Source organism: Glycine soja, chromosome 2 (assembly GCF_004193775.1).
Source record: "Glycine soja cultivar W05 chromosome 2, ASM419377v2, whole genome shotgun sequence".
Taxonomy (NCBI): domain Eukaryota; kingdom Viridiplantae; phylum Streptophyta; class Magnoliopsida; order Fabales; family Fabaceae; genus Glycine; species Glycine soja.
In genome coordinates, this window is record NC_041003.1 from 38,283,642 (window position 1) to 38,304,838 (window position 21,197).

General features: G+C 32.5%; 1 protein-coding gene across 1 annotated transcript; it reads right to left on the reverse strand.

Moving 5' to 3' along the window:
- Window positions 1-5,541: 5,541 nt before the first annotated feature.
- LOC114375839 (peptide chain release factor PrfB3, chloroplastic-like) lies at window positions 5,542-17,810 on the reverse strand. Its single transcript, XM_028333706.1, has 6 exons — window positions 17,714-17,810; window positions 13,427-13,614; window positions 12,617-12,817; window positions 7,480-7,692; window positions 6,719-6,896; window positions 5,542-5,936 (listed from the first exon to the last, which is right to left on the reverse strand). The coding sequence occupies exons 1-6, from the start codon at window positions 17,808-17,810 to the stop codon at window positions 5,656-5,658; spliced, it is 1,158 nt and encodes a 385-aa protein (XP_028189507.1). The 3' UTR covers window positions 5,542-5,655.
- Window positions 17,811-21,197: the final 3,387 nt, after the last annotated feature.

The window sequence follows — 21,197 nt, forward strand, 5'->3', positions numbered from 1 at the left end:
TATGATAATTAAAATTCCTATCATTAGAATTAAATTTTTTGTTGGTTAAATTATTTACTTGTATTTAAAAATACATAATATTATTGAAATATAAATAAATATATTTACTAGCTTAGTATATTATATATTTATATTTTTTTACATATAAAAAATGGTTTTGTTCAATGTTATAATGTCAAATGGAATTTCATATTCATTCCCTAAAAATTTATTAAATGGAGTTAATATATATATATATATATATATATATAATAGATTGATTAAATTTATAATAATGAATATAGCATATATTTCTATTGCCTAAATGATCCTATCATAAATGCATCACAATAAATAAATATTTAATCAATCATAAATTTAATTATTTTATCAACTAAATGTATACATGATTTCTGTTGTACATCAATCACATTAAATATTTATAAATGTAATTTTATTTATAATTAGTCATTAATAGAAAATTTACAAATTTTTATTATAATTATACTTATTTATAATTAGCCATTAAATTTTCTATTAATATAATCTCTATTTAAATACTTATAGACACAATTTGTGAATTTTGTATTTTAATATATTATTATTTTATATTACATTTAGACCCAATTCTAAGAATTATAATTATACTTTCCTTTTAACTAATAATTAAAATTATGGTGTTTTTAAATTTCGAAATTCTAATAATTACTATTATACTCATTTAAAATTAGTGATAAATATAAGCTCTATTTTAAGTAATTATAGACAAAATTTATGAATTTTGTAAATATTTAATATATTATCATTTTATAACACATTTAGACCCAATTCTAGGAATTATAATTAGTTTCATTTTAACAAATAATTAATAGATATTATTCTACCCAATTCTGAATATCCCTTGTTAGCACGAGATTTTAAAATTTTATGAAATAATTTTTATAATTATGGTGTTTTTTATAATTATGGAATTTTTTATTTATTATCATAATTATAACTTATAATATTTATATATATATATATATATATATATATATATATATATATATATATATATATATATATATATATATATATATAGAAAGAAGGTTTGATTCTATGGGATGATGACACATGTCAATCGCATATTCATTTCTTCCATAAAATACTATAAGATATTATTCAAATTTAAAATGTCTTTATAAAATATTAAAGGTTAAAATATATTTTTAATCCTTTAAATTTAAGTAATTGTTTTTGGATCTTTAAAAAATAATTTGTTTTTTATTAGTTGCTCAAATTTTTTAAAAGCTACTTTTTTAGTCCTTTGTTGAATGTGTTCATAATTTCCGAATTTGTAATGATTTCTAATCACTAAAATTTATTTTTTTAAAAACGATTCTAATGATTTTGAACCCCAAAGTATTTAACTTTCAATGGTTTGACGACCATCTTTTATCTATTTTGTTTGTTATAAAGAAGAAAAATAAAAAAATAGATGTAAAATTATCACAATTTTTTTGTAGTCTAATTATTTTAACTTGTCATAAATTATTTTTAAAAAAATTAAATTAAAACATATATTTTTTACTATGACAAATCATCACATATATGTGGCATCGTTAATGTAAAGAATGAGAGAGACTAATTGTAGAGTAATAAAAATGTGAAAGACTAATAAAAATAATTTTTTAAAGACTAAACATATGTTTAAGTCAATATTAAATAAATTGAATTAATTGTAGAGTAAATTAAATCATTTGGATATAATTGATTGCTTGTATATAATAATATAATATAATATAAGCATAATTGATATAAACTGAAAGATAAAAAGTGAAATAATTATTCAGATTTTATAAAAATTAACGTAAATTAAATCATTTGTATATAATAATTGATTGATTATATATATATATATATATATATATATATATATATATATATATATATATATATATATATATATATATATATATATATATATATATATATATATATAAGCATGAGTGATATAAATTAAATATATAAACTGAAATAATTATAAAGATGACTATCATCATTTTATTATGATTTTCTCAATTCTGATTCTCACTTTTATTATAAATCAAAGAAAAAGTATGAATTTTCAGTTCCATTCATTTGCCTTATAAAGATGAAATAATTATTTCTGAAACCAATTCTTATTGAAATACTCAATTTTTTATTATGAAATTAAAATTATGAATTTGAAAAAGTAATCATGGCCAATTCTCACTATTTTATTATCAAATCAAATAAAAAGTCTGAATTTGGAAATGTAATATTTCAAATACATTTTTTCCTCACTTTGTTTTGTTTGCCTCATTTTATATTTCTCTCTTTTGTATTATTGTATACCCGCATTATATCTATTTTTTCCCGTTTCAGAGGTGTAGCAGAGTGTGTTCTTCACATTCATCAAGTAATGATTTCATTCTCTTCCATTTTGTTTGTCATCTTCTACTTCAAAAAAATTACGCATTCTCTTTTACAATAATTTTAAAACTAATATCTTCTCTTTTGTTGTTGGTGGTATTTTTTTGAAGGTGGTGAACTTTAAGTGATGGGTGTGTACGAAGCAGAAGTAGTTGTTGTGATTATGAGTGACTTTGATTGCAAAAACTTGGTGATGATTTGACAATGTTGCAATGAGTTTTTTCTTTCTTATTTGAAATTGATTTTTGGTGATTTATCTAATATTTTTTATTTGAGAAATTATAGATGTGTTGTATACACACAAAGATGAGTCATAAAAGAATGTTAGGAATGAGTATCTATTTATAAAAATTTATACATGACTTAGTTTGTTATTGTCATTTTGAATCCGTTGTTCTAATATTAGGGGGAGAGTATAATCATCTTAATTCTTGAATGAAACAATGTGAATAAGAAGTTCAAACGCTAATTAATTTACAAAGTTTAACAAAAAAAGAATGCTAAATCATATGTACCAACTTCTAAAGCTCTAATAAAATTTGATGTCCTTGTTGGACAATGTAATATTGGAAAAACGGGTCTTTGTTGGTTCCAAGGATCAAAATCTTCAATTAACAAATGAGCTAAAAAGTTAGATTGCCAAATTGAGATTATGAGAATTCGAAAAGATTTCTCTCACATAATTAATAATTCAGTTTCAAAAGAACTTGAGGTACGCGAAATTGTTGAGAATAAAGAGATATCAATAAATTATGTCATGGATGAAATACAATGGAATCAAAATAAAGTCAATGTTAATGTGTTTGCATATAATATATGCTAGTACCAAATGATATTAAGGATCAAGAATCAAAAGATATTATTGAAGTAGAATTAGACTCACTTATTAAGTGAAAGGTTTTTGGACCTATAGTCTGTATACTTGAAGGTGTAAGACCAATTAGATATAAATGGACTTTTATGCAAAAGTAAAATGAAAATGGTGAAATTATTGAGATTCAAAGTATGACTAATTGCTCACGGATTTTCACAAATACCCAATATTGATTTTAAAGAGACATTTACTTCTTGTAGATATAAGTATTTTTCAATAATTAATTAGTATGGTTGCACGTGAAGGACTCAATTTATATTTAATGGATGTTGTTATAGTTATGACTTTATGGAAAAATACATTTATATGAAGACCGAGCGAAAGATTTAATTTCCCTATCAATGAAAGTTATAGAGAAGATTACTCAATCAAATTGAATAAGTCTCTTTATAGATTAAAACAATAAGGGTGAATGTAGTATAATAATCTCAATGATTATTTCTTAAAAGAATGGTATAAAAATATTCTCATTTGTCCTTGTATTTTAATGAAAAAACCCAAAAATGGATTTTCCATAATATTATATAGATGTCATAAATATCATTGGAACTCATGAAGAGCTTCCAAAATTCACTATCGCTTCAAGAAAGAGTTTGAGATGAAGGACCCAGGAAGGAAAAAGTTATGCTTGGGATTACAAATCGATTATTTAAATAATGGGGTTTTTGTGCATCAAGAGACTTATATAATAAAGGTGTTTAAAATATTCTATCACATCCATTATGCATTTCAATGGTTGTAAGGTCTTTAGATATGAATAAAGACCCTTTTAAACCTCAAAGGACGAAGAACTATTTGGTCCTAAGGAACTATATCTTTGTGTTATAAGAGCCTTGATGTATATGCTTAATTATACACCCCTTGATATAACATTTGCTATTAATTTATTAACAACTTATAGTTCTTCACCTACACAAATATATTTCAATGGAATGAAGCATATACTTTGTTATCTGAGAGGAACAATCTATATTGACTTATTTTATTCAAAAAAATTCAAATCAAATCTAATTGGTTATATAGATGCAGGTTATTTGTGAAGATAATTATATGCAGCTTATTTCAACATGTATACAAAGAACTTATGGTTTACCTTTAGGAAAAATGGCATTGACTATCACATATATGTGAAGACAACTTACATATATTATACCACGAGATTTTTCCTAATAAAGTTTTAATGAGACACATTCTTTGATAATGAACATCAAAGAGAGAGTGTTATGAATAATCTATTTGTAGTTGTCCATATATTTTATTATCTTTTATAATCTTTCTATTTATCTTTTGTCACTTCTTGTATTTATAAATAAATTACTCTTATTGGAAAGAATATACATAATTATCATTCTCTCTGTACTCTCTTCTTCTTTACTTTCTCTCAATTATTCTCCTCCAAGTTTATTTAATAATAGATTGTTTTTCATTACATGTTTTTCTTTCACTTTTCTTCAAACATGAGATCTTTATGATCAAGCGTTATCATGATTTATGTGTGGTCTTTATCTTAAATTTTTGTTATAATGAATTAAACATGTAAAGATTACACAATTGATCATTATTGCATATAATATTCTAATTCTTACTAGGTTCCGATAATTTTTTGTCAAACTAGCTGATAAAAAAGTTAATGCTTATAAACTACTAGAGTGACTTATCAATCACCTCCGATAGTAATATTTATCATCAAAAGAATAAATATAGTAAAAAAGTAGAAGTTGAAGGATGAAATCAAAACCAACCTTAAAATTAAAGAATCAAAATACTAATTTTACTTTAATAAATTTAACGTAAATTTGTTTCGACACCAATCCCCTGTGGTAGGCAGAAATGTTCAAGTAACACTATTCCTAAAGAAGCTAATTCAAGTAAGCAACATTTATATAAAATTTCATGATGTTCTAGACTCTCTTTTTTCTTTCTCTTCAAACTCATAATTAGATCCAACTTTATCTTGGAAGGATTCACCAACATCTTAATCGTGTGAAAAATGATACTATTTGTTGTTATTGTCACACTAAATCCTCAAAAAAATGGAACACACTAGAAGAGGGCCTAATACAACCCTCCTTAGCCTGGGCTTGAGACTGGCTATGAAGAAACATCGGCAGAGTTTGATGCCAAACCAAATAAAAAAAATGTTTAGAATATAATGCTGTTGACATTCAACTCATCAACATATCTATCAATACAGGCAAAAATTGATGAATTAATACTCTTTTTTGTTTTTTGTTTTTTTTTTCTTTTCATGAAATTAAGGGATAGAAGTAAATCCTGCAGGATTGAAAAAGTGAAAATACTAAGTCTATCATGCTAAACAATTGCAAAATGAGAACATGGTGGCCTAAGGAACATGGATTCTGACCTTATGACATGACTCTGCTATTAATATGAGCTACAATGAGAGGTCCAATATTCCCCTCCAGAACATTATTTAGGTCTGGCACCTCAACGCCTGTCTTTACATCGTGTACTAACTTGTACGGATGAGAGATGTACCTCCGAAATTCTTCTTGCCATAGATTGACGATGTTTTCCTTCCGTATACTTTTTATACTTGCAACTCTTTGTTCCTTTGCTGTCACTAGAAGTTTAGCTTTCAGTCTGTTTAGTGCTTTCATCTTATTTGCAAAGTAGCTTCTCTCACCTGCACAAAGACAACATAAAATGTAATTAAGTAGAATCCCCATTTTTATCCTTAGCAGATTTTTCTTTTCAAAAATAAGGGAAACTGACTTGGTAGTTATTTAGTTCTATGGAATGATTGTCAGGACATGTGGTTAAAACGCAAATAATATGTGAACAAAAAACTAACTTCTTCCTTATGCACGGGCAAGTTTTCTCCATGTGTTACACTAATGTAACTGCAAACTGGATTAACCATGGCCAATTATACAGACGATGCCTGGTACAACTATTAACCATTTCATCTCTTTAGGCAGCCATGTGAAACAATTTTCAAAGCCCTCAACACTAGACATCTTAATCTCTTTTATAATTTTTATTTAGCCATTAATACCCAATGGATAATTGAATTATATGAAGTCATTTGATAATTGAATTCACTAATTATTTGTAATTTACATAAGCTTTCAAAATATAGGAACTAGTTGGTTTTGGAAAATGTGCTTTGTTTTCATCTCATATTTTCACAAATAATTACAAAAATGTCACCTTCGTTTTCATTTTTCACTTGTTTTCAAAAAATTTCTGATACAAATTTCTAAAAATAGGAAACAAAGTCAAAATAAGGGAAAACTCATCATTTCCTATACTAATCTTTGAAAACTGGAAACAAAATGAAGACAAGGTCACAGTTTTGTAGTTATTTGTAAAAGACAAAATGCAAACAGAAAACATAATCTTGAATATATAATGGGAAAAAACTGAAACCAAGAAGCCAACATCTAAACAAAAACATATGCATACCAGAGGATTGGACACTTATGCCAGTAGGTATATGCTGAATGCAAACTGTATGATCAGTTTGTCTCTTGTTTTCCCCATGAATCAAGGGAGATGAGATAATCAAATCCTCAGAATCAATTTCAAGATCACAAGCATTCTCAAGGAACATGGGAATAACATCTACAGTTGCTGAGCTAGCCTGCAAATTTTGAATTAGCAAACAAATTATTTCATCAAATTTCAATACTTAGTTCATAAGCCTAAAAAACATTGATAGTTCCTTGATATACAAAGCCATTCTAAGATTGTTATAATACAGCTCAATTCACTATAGAAAAAATACAGTCAAACCTCATTGTAGCAACTCAAGAAAGGTCACAGTGATCACAGTTTTACGATACTTGCTTTGATATTTCATCAAATCCAGAATCCAACATGAATTTTTATATGCTATAAGAAGGATGTTTCTACAATATATAATATAATATCTTTTCCTGCACACGGATAATTATGATTAATTCAATTTAGTAAATTAAAAAAATTATATTGTTAGCTTTTTTTAATACCTGTTCACACATACGTAGAAAAATCTAATGGTTGATATCAATATAGAATATTAATATTATGTGACGGAATTGAGATTAATACTCTTTATAAGGTATTAGAAGACTATTCTTCCCAAAAAGAGTTTTTCTATAATACAATTCCATATGAAAACAACAGAGTATATCAGAAAGGAAAATCAGCTTGCAATTAGATAGGATGAAAGGAAATGTTCTCACCTCAAGCTGAGAAGATTCATTTGGAGAACCTCTTATCATGTAGTGAACTCCTTTCTCCCCTGAAAGATATCCATATGCACACTCAAATTCAAACTCTATAATCGCAGAATTAATTCCTCCATTCTTGAACAAACACTTGTCAACAATCCTTCCTGCATAACCTTGTCTTTTGGCCCATCTAAGATACATGATTAGGATCTGTTCTGCCCAGAGCTTGATTCACGCAGATGTAGGCCAAGGACAGCAGAAAAAGTTTACATAAATAGTTTGAGAACAAAAAATATGGAATCATAGAGCAGACAATCAGCAACTCAGTTTTACAAAGTCTAGATGAAATAGATATGTTTATTATGTGTATAACACTGAAAAAATTTGGTACTCTTCATAAGTTCCAGTACTTGAAGATAAATTCAGCAATTGTTAAGTTCACATATGAGTGAGGTTATGCTAAATTCACAGTATTGGAGACCTTGTTTACTTGTTCCTGCTTCAAATGCAAAACTCCAAGAATGAAGTAATACTAAAACTTCAACACCAGAAATTTTAATATTTTAAAGTAAAAATACCACATTCGAAGATGAAAATTGATTTCTGTAGAAAAGAGTAGGAGTCTATGACTGGTACAGCTACACACTAAGGCAAATTAAAAGGTCCAGTTGCCAATGAGAATCACTTCATTGCATGAGGAGAACAAAGATGATATTTAACTTCCATATGCATGCCTACCAAACTTTTTTTTAATCGGCAAAAATAGTATTGTATTATATATTAAACATAACAAAGTTGTACTGATGAGATTACACAGTGGCCAGTTTGAGTAGGACTATGGTGTCCTAATACATAGTTTACAACATGAACTAAGAAACCATAGTTCTGACATTATACTTATCCCATAGTTACCCCCACTTGTAGAATTATCCCACCCTAATCACATAAATGCCTCCTTCATGTTGTTGGACCAATGATGAAATGGTGTGTCAAAACCTTTATCCAGATTTTTTAACCAAGTCCAACAGAGAAATTTACCATCCTCCAACAGCTTCATATCACTAAAATTTTCCTCTTCAAAAAAAATCTTATTCCGATGCTGCCAAATACTCCAAGTCAAGGAAATCCACCAACATTTCCATTTTTGAAAATTGTTGCCATTAACACCCCTTCGGGAATGTTCCATGAACAAAAAAACTCAGCCATGAAGCAAAGCATGTCAACCTTGATAACTTCCCAGAATTCCTTAATGAATATGAAATTAAGGTCGTCTGGATTAGGGGTCTTATCACTCCCACACCGCATCCTTAATTTCATTTTTGGTAAATGGCCCCGACAATCTTTCATTGTGTTGTTGTCCAATGACTTTAAAGCTAACCTCATCTAGTTTGAGCCTCACCCACTCTTCCTCCTGAAATCTGTTCTTGAAGAACAAGCGTGTCTCCTCCTTCACCCTTTCGAGTTCATCAATCCAAACACCATTTACAAACACTCCTCTCAAGGTGTTGGATCTACGGTTTAAGTTTACAACTCTATGGAAAAACTTTGGAATTACTATCCCCCTCTTTGATCCATCTTGACCTTGCCTTTTGCCTCAATAAGGACTTGTGAGATTGGACAGCTGACCACAACTCCTCCTGAAGCTTTTTCCTACCTAGTAATTCTTGGGCAGATAGTTGTCTTACATCACCTTCAGCTTCTAGCTTGTTTAACTCATTCTCAATGGTTACTAGCTTCTGCTGGGAATCTCCAAAATGATCCTTATTCCATACTCTCGATGTGGCCTTGATTCCTTTTATTTTTTCTTTGAGCACAAAACCCCCTCATCCCCTTACCTGATTATTCAACCAAGATTCTTGAACCACCTTTTGAAATGATTTGTCACGGAACCAACAATTTAGGATCCAAAAAGGTCGGGGGTCCCCAATCAGCAATTTCAAACTTTAGAACGACTAGGAAATGTCTGAGAAGTTTCTTTCCAAAATAAACTATGTCGTGCCTTGGCATTTATGAAATCATTCAGCAGAGACAAGAAATCTGTCAAATCTTCTCTTTGTTGTTCCATTTGGCTTGTACCAAGTGAATTTTCTCCCCACATAAGGCACATCTTCAACTTGAAGGTCCTCTGTCCATCCATTCGTTGAAGTCATCCATATTGGTATCATTTACCCTCCTTTGACTCAGCCCTATTCTCTCCTCTGCTGTTCGAATGTTGTTAAAATCTCCAAGTATGCACCATAGCACTCATGGGTTTAAATCTCTCAATTGTTTGATTTGGTCCCACAAATTTCTCTTCTGAATCATGTCACATGGTGCATATGTGTTGACAATAGACATCTTTTGTCCACCAGGGATCCATATCCCCTCTAGATAGATGAAGCCTTGCCCACATATCTTCTTGTCCAATCTGAAGGAGCTTTCGTTCCACAAACATAGTCCTCATGCTCTATTGATGGCTGGTTGCATTTCCCACTTGACATTTGTATCTCCCCACAGAGCATGACAGATATAATTATCTAAATGTTTCTTCTTAGTCTCTTGTATACACAACATGTTTGTTCTCTCCTTTTTTACCATTCTTCTTAATGCAGCCCATTTTATTCCCTCCCTAGCCCCCTTATGTTATACATAATGATCTTCATTATCTAGACCCCTTATTTCCTAACTTGTCAACATCTTTCTTATCCCTTTCCTCCATATTCATTAACTTTATGACCATTGTTGCACCTGTTGTTGCACATGTAACTCCTAGATTTTGCGTCGTGTTCCATTGTGATGTGACTTCCCTTATTTGAACACATGTTTCATGGCTATTGTTTTGTAGTGGAGCCTATGTTGGAGGCTGCTCTTTGTCCAGTTCTTTCCACTCTGCCACTTCTTTCAACCCACTACCTCTCATTGCTGGTGAGAGGTTATCATGGTTCTTAATTACACTGTTAACTTCATTGTGGGCATTGTTGTTTGTGTTTTTAAGAGCCCAACAGTGTGCCCATGGCCCAGTTGCTTTCTACACCCTCTGCTTCTTGAGTATACCTTCTCCATGTGCCTTGGGCCTTTTTGTTCACAATTAACATTGCCTTTTGCACCTTTTGTTTTGTTGTGAAGTGTATCTTTTGAGAGGCCCATTGGGGGCCCACCACCCTCCACATTTTGTAAACCAACGCATGGATTTGTAGCCACTAATTCAAAATTTGCTGGCATCATTAGGTCCACCTCAATCCCACTACCTTCCTTACAATTTTCCTATTCTAATGCATGTTCCCTTTCCATAATTACCGTTGCTACCTTCTCTGTCTCCTTTATTAGTCCCTTCTCTGTCATATCTTCGTTGATTTTGTCCTCATTTTCTTTTTAGCGATTTGAGGTGTGATTAGACTTATTTACTTTCCCTTGTGCCTGTATTTTTTCACTTTTATCAGGCCTATGGTTGCTTCGGTCAACTTCTCTTTGACCACTACAAGTGTCGGATATGACCCACTCATGTGCTCGTGTCAGTAACTTCTGTTTATTGACCTGTGGTTTGTTGAAATGGTATTGTCCATCAGTCCGTTGTGCCACCGTGACACCTCAACCCTGCTCGTCGCCCTCTGCACTCGGTAGAAAGTCCTCTTCCGATGGTTCTATTTCTGACATTACATCTCCGTTCATCATTTGCGTCCCTATTTCACTTTCACTATCGTCGGAGCTTATTTCCTCTGATGACCCTATGGATATTCTTCCCCAACATTTGCATCTATCCTGGTTGTATCATGTTTCTTCAATCATATGCACAGTATTCTACCCTATTAATCCATGTTGAGACCATGTGTTGGATTAATGGTTGTCGTAGTGTTTTAACTAGTATCCGCCCCCTATCCAGCCTATAGAGTTCGTCCATCTCGTCATCCACCTCCACCGCTTCTCCTACCATCGTGGCAATCTATTTAATGTGCTTCAAGTCCCAGACATGCAAGGGTATACCCTAGCATAATAGCCAGACTAGACGATATCCAGTTCTCAGCTGAGGAGTCGACTTTTCCAACGAGTAGAATAAGGATGAGCCTTGCTCATTTGCTTCCTTCACCATTTGTGCAGCTTTGGTCTCTGTGAGGCCTATTAACAATACCATGTCATCTCTAATATACTTTGGCGTGATGTCGTCGCCCCCATTCCACATGAGATCATCTTCCATTCTATCAAACAACGCAAGGTTCTTCAATCTTCCCACCCATGTATTATTTAGCCATGTTTTTTCTTTCATAGGTATGTTCAACTGCACTGACGAATAAGATACAGATCCAGTTGGACTCGGGTTTCTGAGATTTCTTCCTCGTGTCAAGTTCTTGCTATTCGTCATCAGGACCTTCACATACAAGGTTGTCTCTTTCATCTGTTGGAGTTGTTTCCCCGTCGTATCTGCAAGGGTACCTTTACTGTTCGTGTCTTCTAACAACTTATATGAAGTTTTTTCCATCCTTTGCTTGGTGTTCCAGTTGGCTGCTCCATGTCCCTTTTCCTGTCGTCGTCCTCTACTAGCTTTTCCATGTGATGTCCTCTCTCTTCCATGCTTTGATACATTGACATGCATCTTTAATCCCCCTACTACCAGGTTATCCAGCTTTCTCTCCAACCAAGTAACATCCTTCACCCCCTTGAATCTTACAAATCCGTATCTCTTGCCCCTCTTATTACGGTTTCTTGCGATGAATACCTCTCGAACATCCCCCCATTTTTTAAACTCGTACCACAAATTAGTTTCATTCATATCTTCAGGAAATCTTGTGAAATAGAATGAGTGAACATCAGATGCATCCCTCCAATTTATTTTCCTTATTTCTCGCTGCTGGCCATACCCATTTCCATCGTGGCTCCGTCGGGATCCTACGGTCACCCACTCTCTATTTCTCTCACCCCCCAAGTCTCTCTTTTTGTTTCTCTCTCTACCTTTCTCTCACATCTCTCTACCTCAGAAGCTTTGCTCTCATGCCTACCAAACTATATACAATAAACTTCAAAACAACTGCTGAAGTGAATAATCAATTTTAGAATGCATCATAATCAGGATTAAGTTTTTACTAATATAGTAACACAAAAAATCACACATCAACCAGATTCACAAGTTATAGTTTAAACATAATCATAATGAAGTTCAAACATTACATTATCAAACCTTTGAATAGATGCCATTAGGTCCAGCTTTTATAACCAAACATGCTCCTGCCATATCGAAAGGCCTTTTAAGAAGCTTAGAAATCTCATACTGATCTAGAATCTCACTCACATCCAATGATGTTTCATATGCTTGTTTATAAAGACCATAATCAATAACATTTATCTCAGCCAACTGATTGATCAGCTTTGCTTCCTCTACCTGCTGGGCATACAATAGGGCACTGTATTGTTTTTTTCAAATAATAAGAAAAAAACTAGCATGGAATTTGTCATGTGTTTTAGTGGTGTTAGCAAAGGTGCAATTTGAGCCATATGGCTAATCAAGCCATAATTTTCATCTATTAGCGAAATTCTGGCCAACCTTAGCAAAACTTTGTTTTCCAGTTTTCCTAAGCCATACATATAATATATCATTCAGCACTTACAAGAAGTATGGTGGACCAAAGGCAGCAAGCAAGAGGATTAGCTGCAGAACTAATGTTTACAGTAGCTAGAGGTAATATAAGGTAATTCTGGTTGAATGAAAGATGTCATCCACAAATTGAAGGCTATCTTTGAGCTTTATAGAACATCTATCTAACTAAAGATCATAACGATTATCTCGTACATAGAAGTATTCTTTGTACACTTCTTTCTTCATTTTAATAGCTGCATTTCAATTTATTTTTTATTAGTTTATTAGAGTCCCCACATACCATTAGTTTAGTGGCTAACACAATCATCATTTCATATGAATTAAATTTATATAGAAGAGAAGACAAATAATACTGCCAAAATTCAGATGAAACTGATGGGAACAAAGCATTACCTTGTATTTCAAGTCCCTTAGAGAATCAACCACTTTGGCACTGTTTTCCAACTTGACAATGATGTCATTGGACTTAGCTGGATCATTCCACATATCAAAATCCCATACCATTTCTTCCAAGGCTGTCAATGCAAAATTTTCAGCACGATGTACTGCATCTTCAATTTTCCTTTTTAGAGAAAATAAACCTGATCATATTTGAATGATTGTTATGATTGACGGAAATAATAAGTGAAATAAAGCACTTACCAACAGTTTATATAAGAGACTATACTATCATGAGTTGTTATGTGATATTGACTTTACGTTGGCTAAGTAGATTTGCAGAAGAGTCATTGAACTATCAAGAATTTACAATCAGCTTATAATTTGCTTTGAAGGTTTGCTCGGCCCAGGAAAGAGGAGGACAAACAAAACAAATCAAGTGAATATTTATGCATGATAAAAGCCACTATCATGGCATCAAATATAGAAAGGGGAAAATAGATATGCACGATCCGCGATGATCATAGATGCAATTGGCATGAAGTGTATGGCATAACTACAAAGAGCAACATTCTTCAAACAAATTTATAAATTTATATTAACAAATAATGTTGTGTATAGATAGGCAAATGCTAACCAGCCCAAGGACAAAAGTTATGGAAACAAAAAATAGAAAGTCTTTAATGGAAAAGACAACATTTATTATATAAAAAAACAAAGCATTCAACACGTGCTTTCAAGTAATTTGACGCATTTAATAAAGTGTATTCAACACCCCTTAACCATTGCTCTTAGGGAACTGGTAACCAACTATACCCGTATAGATAATATAATAGTTGATGTTGTTTCTCTATTTTTATCACAGAATCAAGTTTAACATGCCTATATTTCTGTTGCATCATATATCCAAACTACTCATTATCTAAAAAGACTAAATGATAAGAGGTAAGAGGTCTCCTATTAATCCCAAAGACATTTTTCCAGAATCAGACGAGTGGGCCATTTATCTAAAGGCACAGTTCTTTAGACCTTATCTTCATGTTATGTTGAAATTAGACATACAAAAAGGTATTGAACCTTAGAAGCTTGAAACTCCCATAGTCCCACTCCACATTTGACATTGGTGAAAGATCTGTTGCACAGAAAAAAGATAACATTTGCAACCAAGATATCATCATCCAAATTAAAAGAAATCATTACTAATTGAAAATACACTCCTTCAAACGAAAAAAGAGTTATTTTGTACTATTGTTGCCACAATATATTGGTATACTGATGTAGCTCCATGTGGAGCTTGTAGGCCTTGGATCTTCTTCATCAATGGAGTCCTTTGCTTCTTGAAGATGAGTGAAAGTGGAATGGAGAAGGAAGAGGATTGGAGACATAACTTTAAGGAGAAGATGAGTCAAGAAGAAGCTCACCACCATAGGAAGCCATGGATAAGAGCTTGAAGGTAGGAGAAAATGAGTGGAGGGAGAGGGAGGGAAGGAGCACAAAATTTTGTGCCTCAAATGAGGTTTGAGCTTTAAAGTGTAATTCTCAAATGATCAAAGTTGAAAAAATGCACACACGTGGCCTCTATTTATAGCCTAAGTGTCACACAAAATTGGAGGGAAATTTGAATTTCTATTCAAATTTCACTTTGTAGAAGCAAGCTTCATGATGATGAATCAAGTTGATTCAAGATTGTTTTGATGATAACAAAGATGATGACAAAAATCCCAAGAGAATGATTTCAAGGTTGAGTCAACAAGTTCAAGTTCAAGATTAATTTCAAGTTTCATGAGAAGAAATCAAGAAGATTCAAGAATCAAGAGAAGTTTGATTTCAAGATTCAAGAAAAGAAGAATTCAAGTTTCAAGAGAAGAAATCAAGAAGACTTCATAAGGGAAGTATTGAAAAGATTTTTCAAAAAACAAACATAGCACAATTTTGTTTTTCAAAAGAGCTTTCTCAAAATTTTCTAAGTTACCAGAGTTTTTACTCTCTGGTAATCGATTACCAATTTCCTGTAATCGATTACCAGTAGCAAAGTTTGATTTCAAAAACTTTCAAATGAATTTGCAACGTTCCAATTGATTTCAAAATGGTATAATCAATTACAAGATATTGGTAATCGATTACCAGTGTCTATGAACATTGAAATTCAAAATCAAAGTGTGAAGAGTCACATCCTTTCATAAAAGCTTTGTGTAATCGATTACAAGGATTTGGTAATCGATTACCAGTGACAAGTTTTGAACAAAAATCAAAAGATGAAACTCTTCCAATGGTTTTTAGGTTTTTTCTAAAGGTTATAACTCTTCCAATGGTTTTTATTGACCAGACATGAAGATTCTATAAAAGCAAGACCTTGACTTACATTTGAAGAACTTTTTGACATAACTTTTATATATATTCTTTGACAACTTTTGAATCTCTTTGAACATATTCTTGAACTTCTTCTTCTTCTTTCTTTGCAAAAGCTTTCTAAAAGTTTTCTGGGTTTCCAAACCTTGAAAACAAAAGTGTGCTATATCTTTTTCTTTCTCTTCTCCCTTTGCCAAAAAGAATTCGCCAAGGACTAACTGCCTGAATTCTTTTTGTGTCTCTCTTCTTCATTTTCCAAAAGAATAAAGGACTAACCGCCTGAATTCTTTTGTGTCTCCCTTCTCCCTTTTCAAAGAATTCAAAACGACACAGTCTAAGAATTCTTTTGATTCTTCCCTTTCCCTAAAGCAAAAGATTTCAAAGGACTAACCGCCTGAGAATTCTTTTGTTTCCCCTTCACAAAGTTTCAAAGGACTAACTGCTTGAGAACTTTGTCTTAACACATTGGAGGGTACATCTTTTGTGGTACAAGTAGAGGGTACATCTACTTGGGTTGTTGTAACTGAGAACAAGAGACGGTACATCTCTTGTGGATCAGTTCAAGTGGAGGGTACATCCACTTGGTTGTTACAAAGAGAACAAGGGAGGGTACATCCCTTGTGGATCTTTGCTTGTAGAGGATTTTACAAGGTTGAAAAGAAATCTCAAGGACCGCAGGTCACTAGGGGACTAGATGTAGGCACGGGTTGTTGTCGAACCAGTATAAAACTCTTGTGTTTGTCTTCTTCTTCCCTACACTCTTTAATTTCCACTGTGCACTTTAATTATCGCTTTTACTTTTGGTTAAGTTTCTATTTTTTTTCTTTACTTTCTTAACATTATAGTAAAAGCCTAAGAAGGGTAAATTTTAATTAGTAAAGGTCCAGTAATAATTAATTCAACCCCCCTTCTTAATTATTCCGAGGCCACTTGATCCAACACACTTGAATTTGAAATTAAATTTGTGGAGCCAAATTTTGGATCCAAAATTTGACTAATTATGATTAGTAAATTTTAGCTATGGTTCAGCCCACTAATCCAAGATCAAGTCCAAGATTCTCCACTAAGTGTGCTTAGGTGTCATGAGTCATGTAAAGCATGAAAGACATGCACAAAGTGTGACTATATAATGTGGCAATGGGGTGTAACAAGCAAATGCTCACCTCCCCCTCTAAAATATAATTGAATTGGGCTTCTCCCAATTCAATTAAATTTATTTCCCAACACACACATCAAATATTCTCTTAATGCATGTGAAATTACAAAACTACCCCTAATACAAAAACCATAGTTAAGGTGCCCTAAAATACAAGGGCTGAAAAATCCTATATTTCTAGGGTACCCTACCTACATTATGGAGCCCTAAATACAAGACCCAAAAATAATGAAACCTTAATCTAATATGTACAAAGATAAGTGGGCTCATACTTAGTCCATGGGCTCGAAATCTACCCTAAGGCTCATGAGAATCCTAAGGCCTTCTCTTGCATCTATGGCTCAATCTTCTTGGGATCTTCTATCCAATGCCCTTAGGGGGTAGGATTGCATCATATACTATTCTCAAAACTAGAGTAATCCTCTAACTAATGCTTTACCCATAACAATTGTGAGCAACAACTTGCAGTAGACACATACTCAACTTCTAATATGGATAAAGCAATGGATTTTTTCTTCTTACTTGTCCAAGGTATCAGACAAGGTCTAATATAATGGAATCCACCACTTGTACCTTTTTGTTCAACTCTATCTTCTACATAGCTTGCCTTACAATATCCTACTAACTTGAAATCTTGATTTTTTTTTATAGAACAAACTTTGGTTAGTGATACCTACTAGATAGTGTAAGATCTTCTTGAAAGCTTTGAAATGTGACTCTAGAGGATCAAAACTGAAATCTAGCACACAAACATACACTATAAGCTATAAACATATATAGAATTGAGCCAATCATACCTCCATAGATCATATAATCTATTGGTTTACCTGATTCGTCTCTGCTTAGAGGATTGGAAGCGTGCATTGGTGTTTTCATTGGTTTGGCGCGTTCCATCTTGAACTTTTTTAGAAGCTCTTTAGTTTATTTCTATTGATGTATGTATATTCCTTTGTTGTCTTACTAGATCTAAAGCCCTATAAAGAACTTAAATTCTCCTATAATGCTTTTGTTCTTAGGTTTAGGGACAAGAGTCCAAACATCATTTCTGGTGAAATGATGGAGTTTTTTTTTCCATTGCAATGATCCAATCATCATCTATTCAAGCTTCATCTATCATCTTAGGTTCAATTTCAGAAACAAGAGCATAAGACGAAAGATCTTTGAATAATGATCTTGCTTTTACTCCTTCAGTCTAATCTCTAATAATCTGATCTTGAGAGTGATAGTTAACGAATTTCCACTCCTTCGTTTGAGGTTATTGAATTTATGATTCTCCAAACCAGGGATGAATTTCATCAGACTATTTCACTTTATTTATCTTGGGTGCAACAAATAGATCAATCTACATATCTACAAAATCATACCCAAGTTCTGATAGCTTCCTATTTGTTGTTAGACCATCATTAAACTTAACATGAATAGATTCTTCCATGACTAAAGTTCTTGAATTAAACACTTTGGAAGCTTTAAATGTGTCAGAATATCCTAGGAAGATTCCTTTATCCATCTTTGAACCAAACTTTGCAAGTTTATCTCATGTGTCAGGGATAAAACACTTACATCTGAATGGATGAAAGTATAAGATATTGGGTCTTCTTCATCTCCATAGTTGATAATGAATTTTCTTTATCAATGGTCTTATCAGTATTCTGTTTTGAACATAGCACACTATGTTTATTGCTTTTGCCCATAAGTGTTTAGGAAGTGAGTTTTCACAAAGCATGGTCCTAGCCATTTCTTGCATAGTTCTATTTTTCCTTTCAACTACCCCATTTTGTTGAGGCGTACTCGGCAAAGAGTAGTTGTAGAAAATATCATTCCTTTCACACAATGATTTAAACTCAACATTCTCAAACTCAGTTCCATGATCACTTCTGATAGAAGAAATACAAAAACCTTTTTTTTCATTTTTAACTCTCTTAAAGAATATCCTAAAGACCTTGAAAGACTCATGTTTATGTGCAAGGAAGTAAACCCATGTATATCTTGAATAGTCATCAACTATGAAAAAGCCATATTTCTTTCCTCTCAAACTTAACGTTCAAAGTTGGTCCAAATAAATCTATGTTCAATAGTTGTAATGGCCTGTAGTGAAAACAACATCTTTTGATTTAAAAGAAGTTTTGATTTATTTCTCTTGTTGACATGCTTCAAATAGAAGATGAGTTTTCCATCAAATCTTAGGCAATCCTTTCACTAAATCCTTTCATAGATAGTTTTGAAATATGTTTCAGATTGACATGTCTAACTTTTTATGCTAAATCCAACTCTCATCTTCTCTAGAAAGCAGACACGTTACATTCTGTTTACTTAGACCTATTAGATAAATCTCATACAGAATGTTGTGTCGTCTAGCAATAAAGAAGGACTTGCCATCTTTTTCCTTGACTATATATTGGTCTTTGTTGAAGGACATAATATAACAACTATTGCAAAATTGACTTATGCTCAGTAAGTTATACTTCAGACCTTCAACATATAAGATGTTGTCTATGGAGGCTAAAAAGGGAATACTAATTTTACCTATATAAGAAATATTTCCCTTACCCATGCCTCCAAAGGAAATTGTTCCTCCTTCAACTAGCTTTAGGTTGAGGAACATAGACCTTTCCCACGTCATGTGTCATTAGCATCCACTATCTAGGTACCAACTTAATCTCTAGCCTTTTCCTACCAAGGATATCTGCAATAGGAACATATATGAGATTTTGAAACCCAAATCTTTTTGGCTTCATGAGCATTAGTACTTTTAGACATTTCTTTCTTGTTATGGATTCATCTAAACTTGGAATGTCTAGACTTACCATAGAAGTCACATTTTTCTAAGATAGACTGTAACTTAGAAAATTATGCTCCTTTTTCCAGACCTAGACCAGACTTGTCATAAGGATGTTGATGGAATTTTAACAGCATGGTTAAAGTGTTATAACTTTCCAAAAAAATCCAAAGTATTTAGTAAGACAAACAATGTCCTCTCTTAGTTTTTCAATTGTAGTGGATTCATCAGTCTTACTGGCCTAACTTAGACTCTCTTCCAAAGTCTGGATTTTCTTTTTCAGATCTTAATTTGATTTATTCAGCTCAGTATTCTCATAAATAGATATTTTATATTTTTCTTTATACTTTTTGCATTGAAGAGAAATCATATGATTATTCTGAAGAAGAACATCATAGGGCATCTCTTCTTCATTGTCGGATGAAGAACAAGAAGAGGTATCAAATTCAAAGCAGGTTTTTACCTCAAGCTTTTCATTTGTATCTGCCATCAAATAGATGTTGGCTTTCTCATCATCTAAATTGTTACTCTTCTCATTGTCAGAGTCATCCCAAGTGACCATCAAACTTTTCTTTTTCTTGTCACCAGAGTGTCTCTTCCTTTTTAACTAAGGGCAGCCGGCTTTCATATGTCCAGGCTTTCTGCATTTGAAATGGATGATCTCATTGCTCTCCTCCTTGTGTTTCTTCTTAAATCTAGTGTCTTTCCGTCTGGAGAAGTGCTAGAACTTTCCTTTCTTTTTCATCATCTGTTTGAACTACTTGGACATGAGGACCACCTCATCATTTATGGATCCCTCAGAACTGTTATCTGAGCCATCCAACTCAGCCATCCACACTTTTAGAGTTTTAGAAGAGCTTTTCTTTTCTTCTTGTTTAGAGCTAACTGCTCCAGTCTCAAGGGAAACAGAATCTCTCTTAGGAAGATGATCTCGGTTCTGAAGGTGAACTTCGTGAACTCTTAGGATACCTTACAGTTCATCCCATGCTAGAGTTTTCAAATTTCTAGCTTCTTGGATGGTTGTTGTTTTTAGTTCCCACACCTTGGAAAAGTTGTCTAGAATCTTCAGATTTATCTGAGCTTTGGTGAAGATGTGTCTTAGAGCTTTAAAACCATTTAAAAGCACTTGAAGTCTTCCAAACATGTTGTCCATAGATTCTTCTTTCATGGAGAAGCTTTCATAATGTCGCGCCAGAGTGGTAGCCTTTCTTAGTTGAACATCTTCTATTCCTTCATAGTTGTTGCTCAGTAAGTCCCAAATCTTTTTGGTTGTCTTCAGTATGCATATTTTGTTGTACTCATTCTTGGATAGAGTGCATGTCATAGCATAATGAGATTTTGTGTTTAGATCCATTATAGCAAGTTCTTCGTTTTCCCATCCTACTTCATGCCTGGGAATGAGTATATCTCCATTTGTGATGATCAAACAGAGTCTATAGTGGTTGGACTTGATGTACATCTCCATTTTGTCTTTCCAATAAGGATAGTCCTCTCCGGTGACGCCT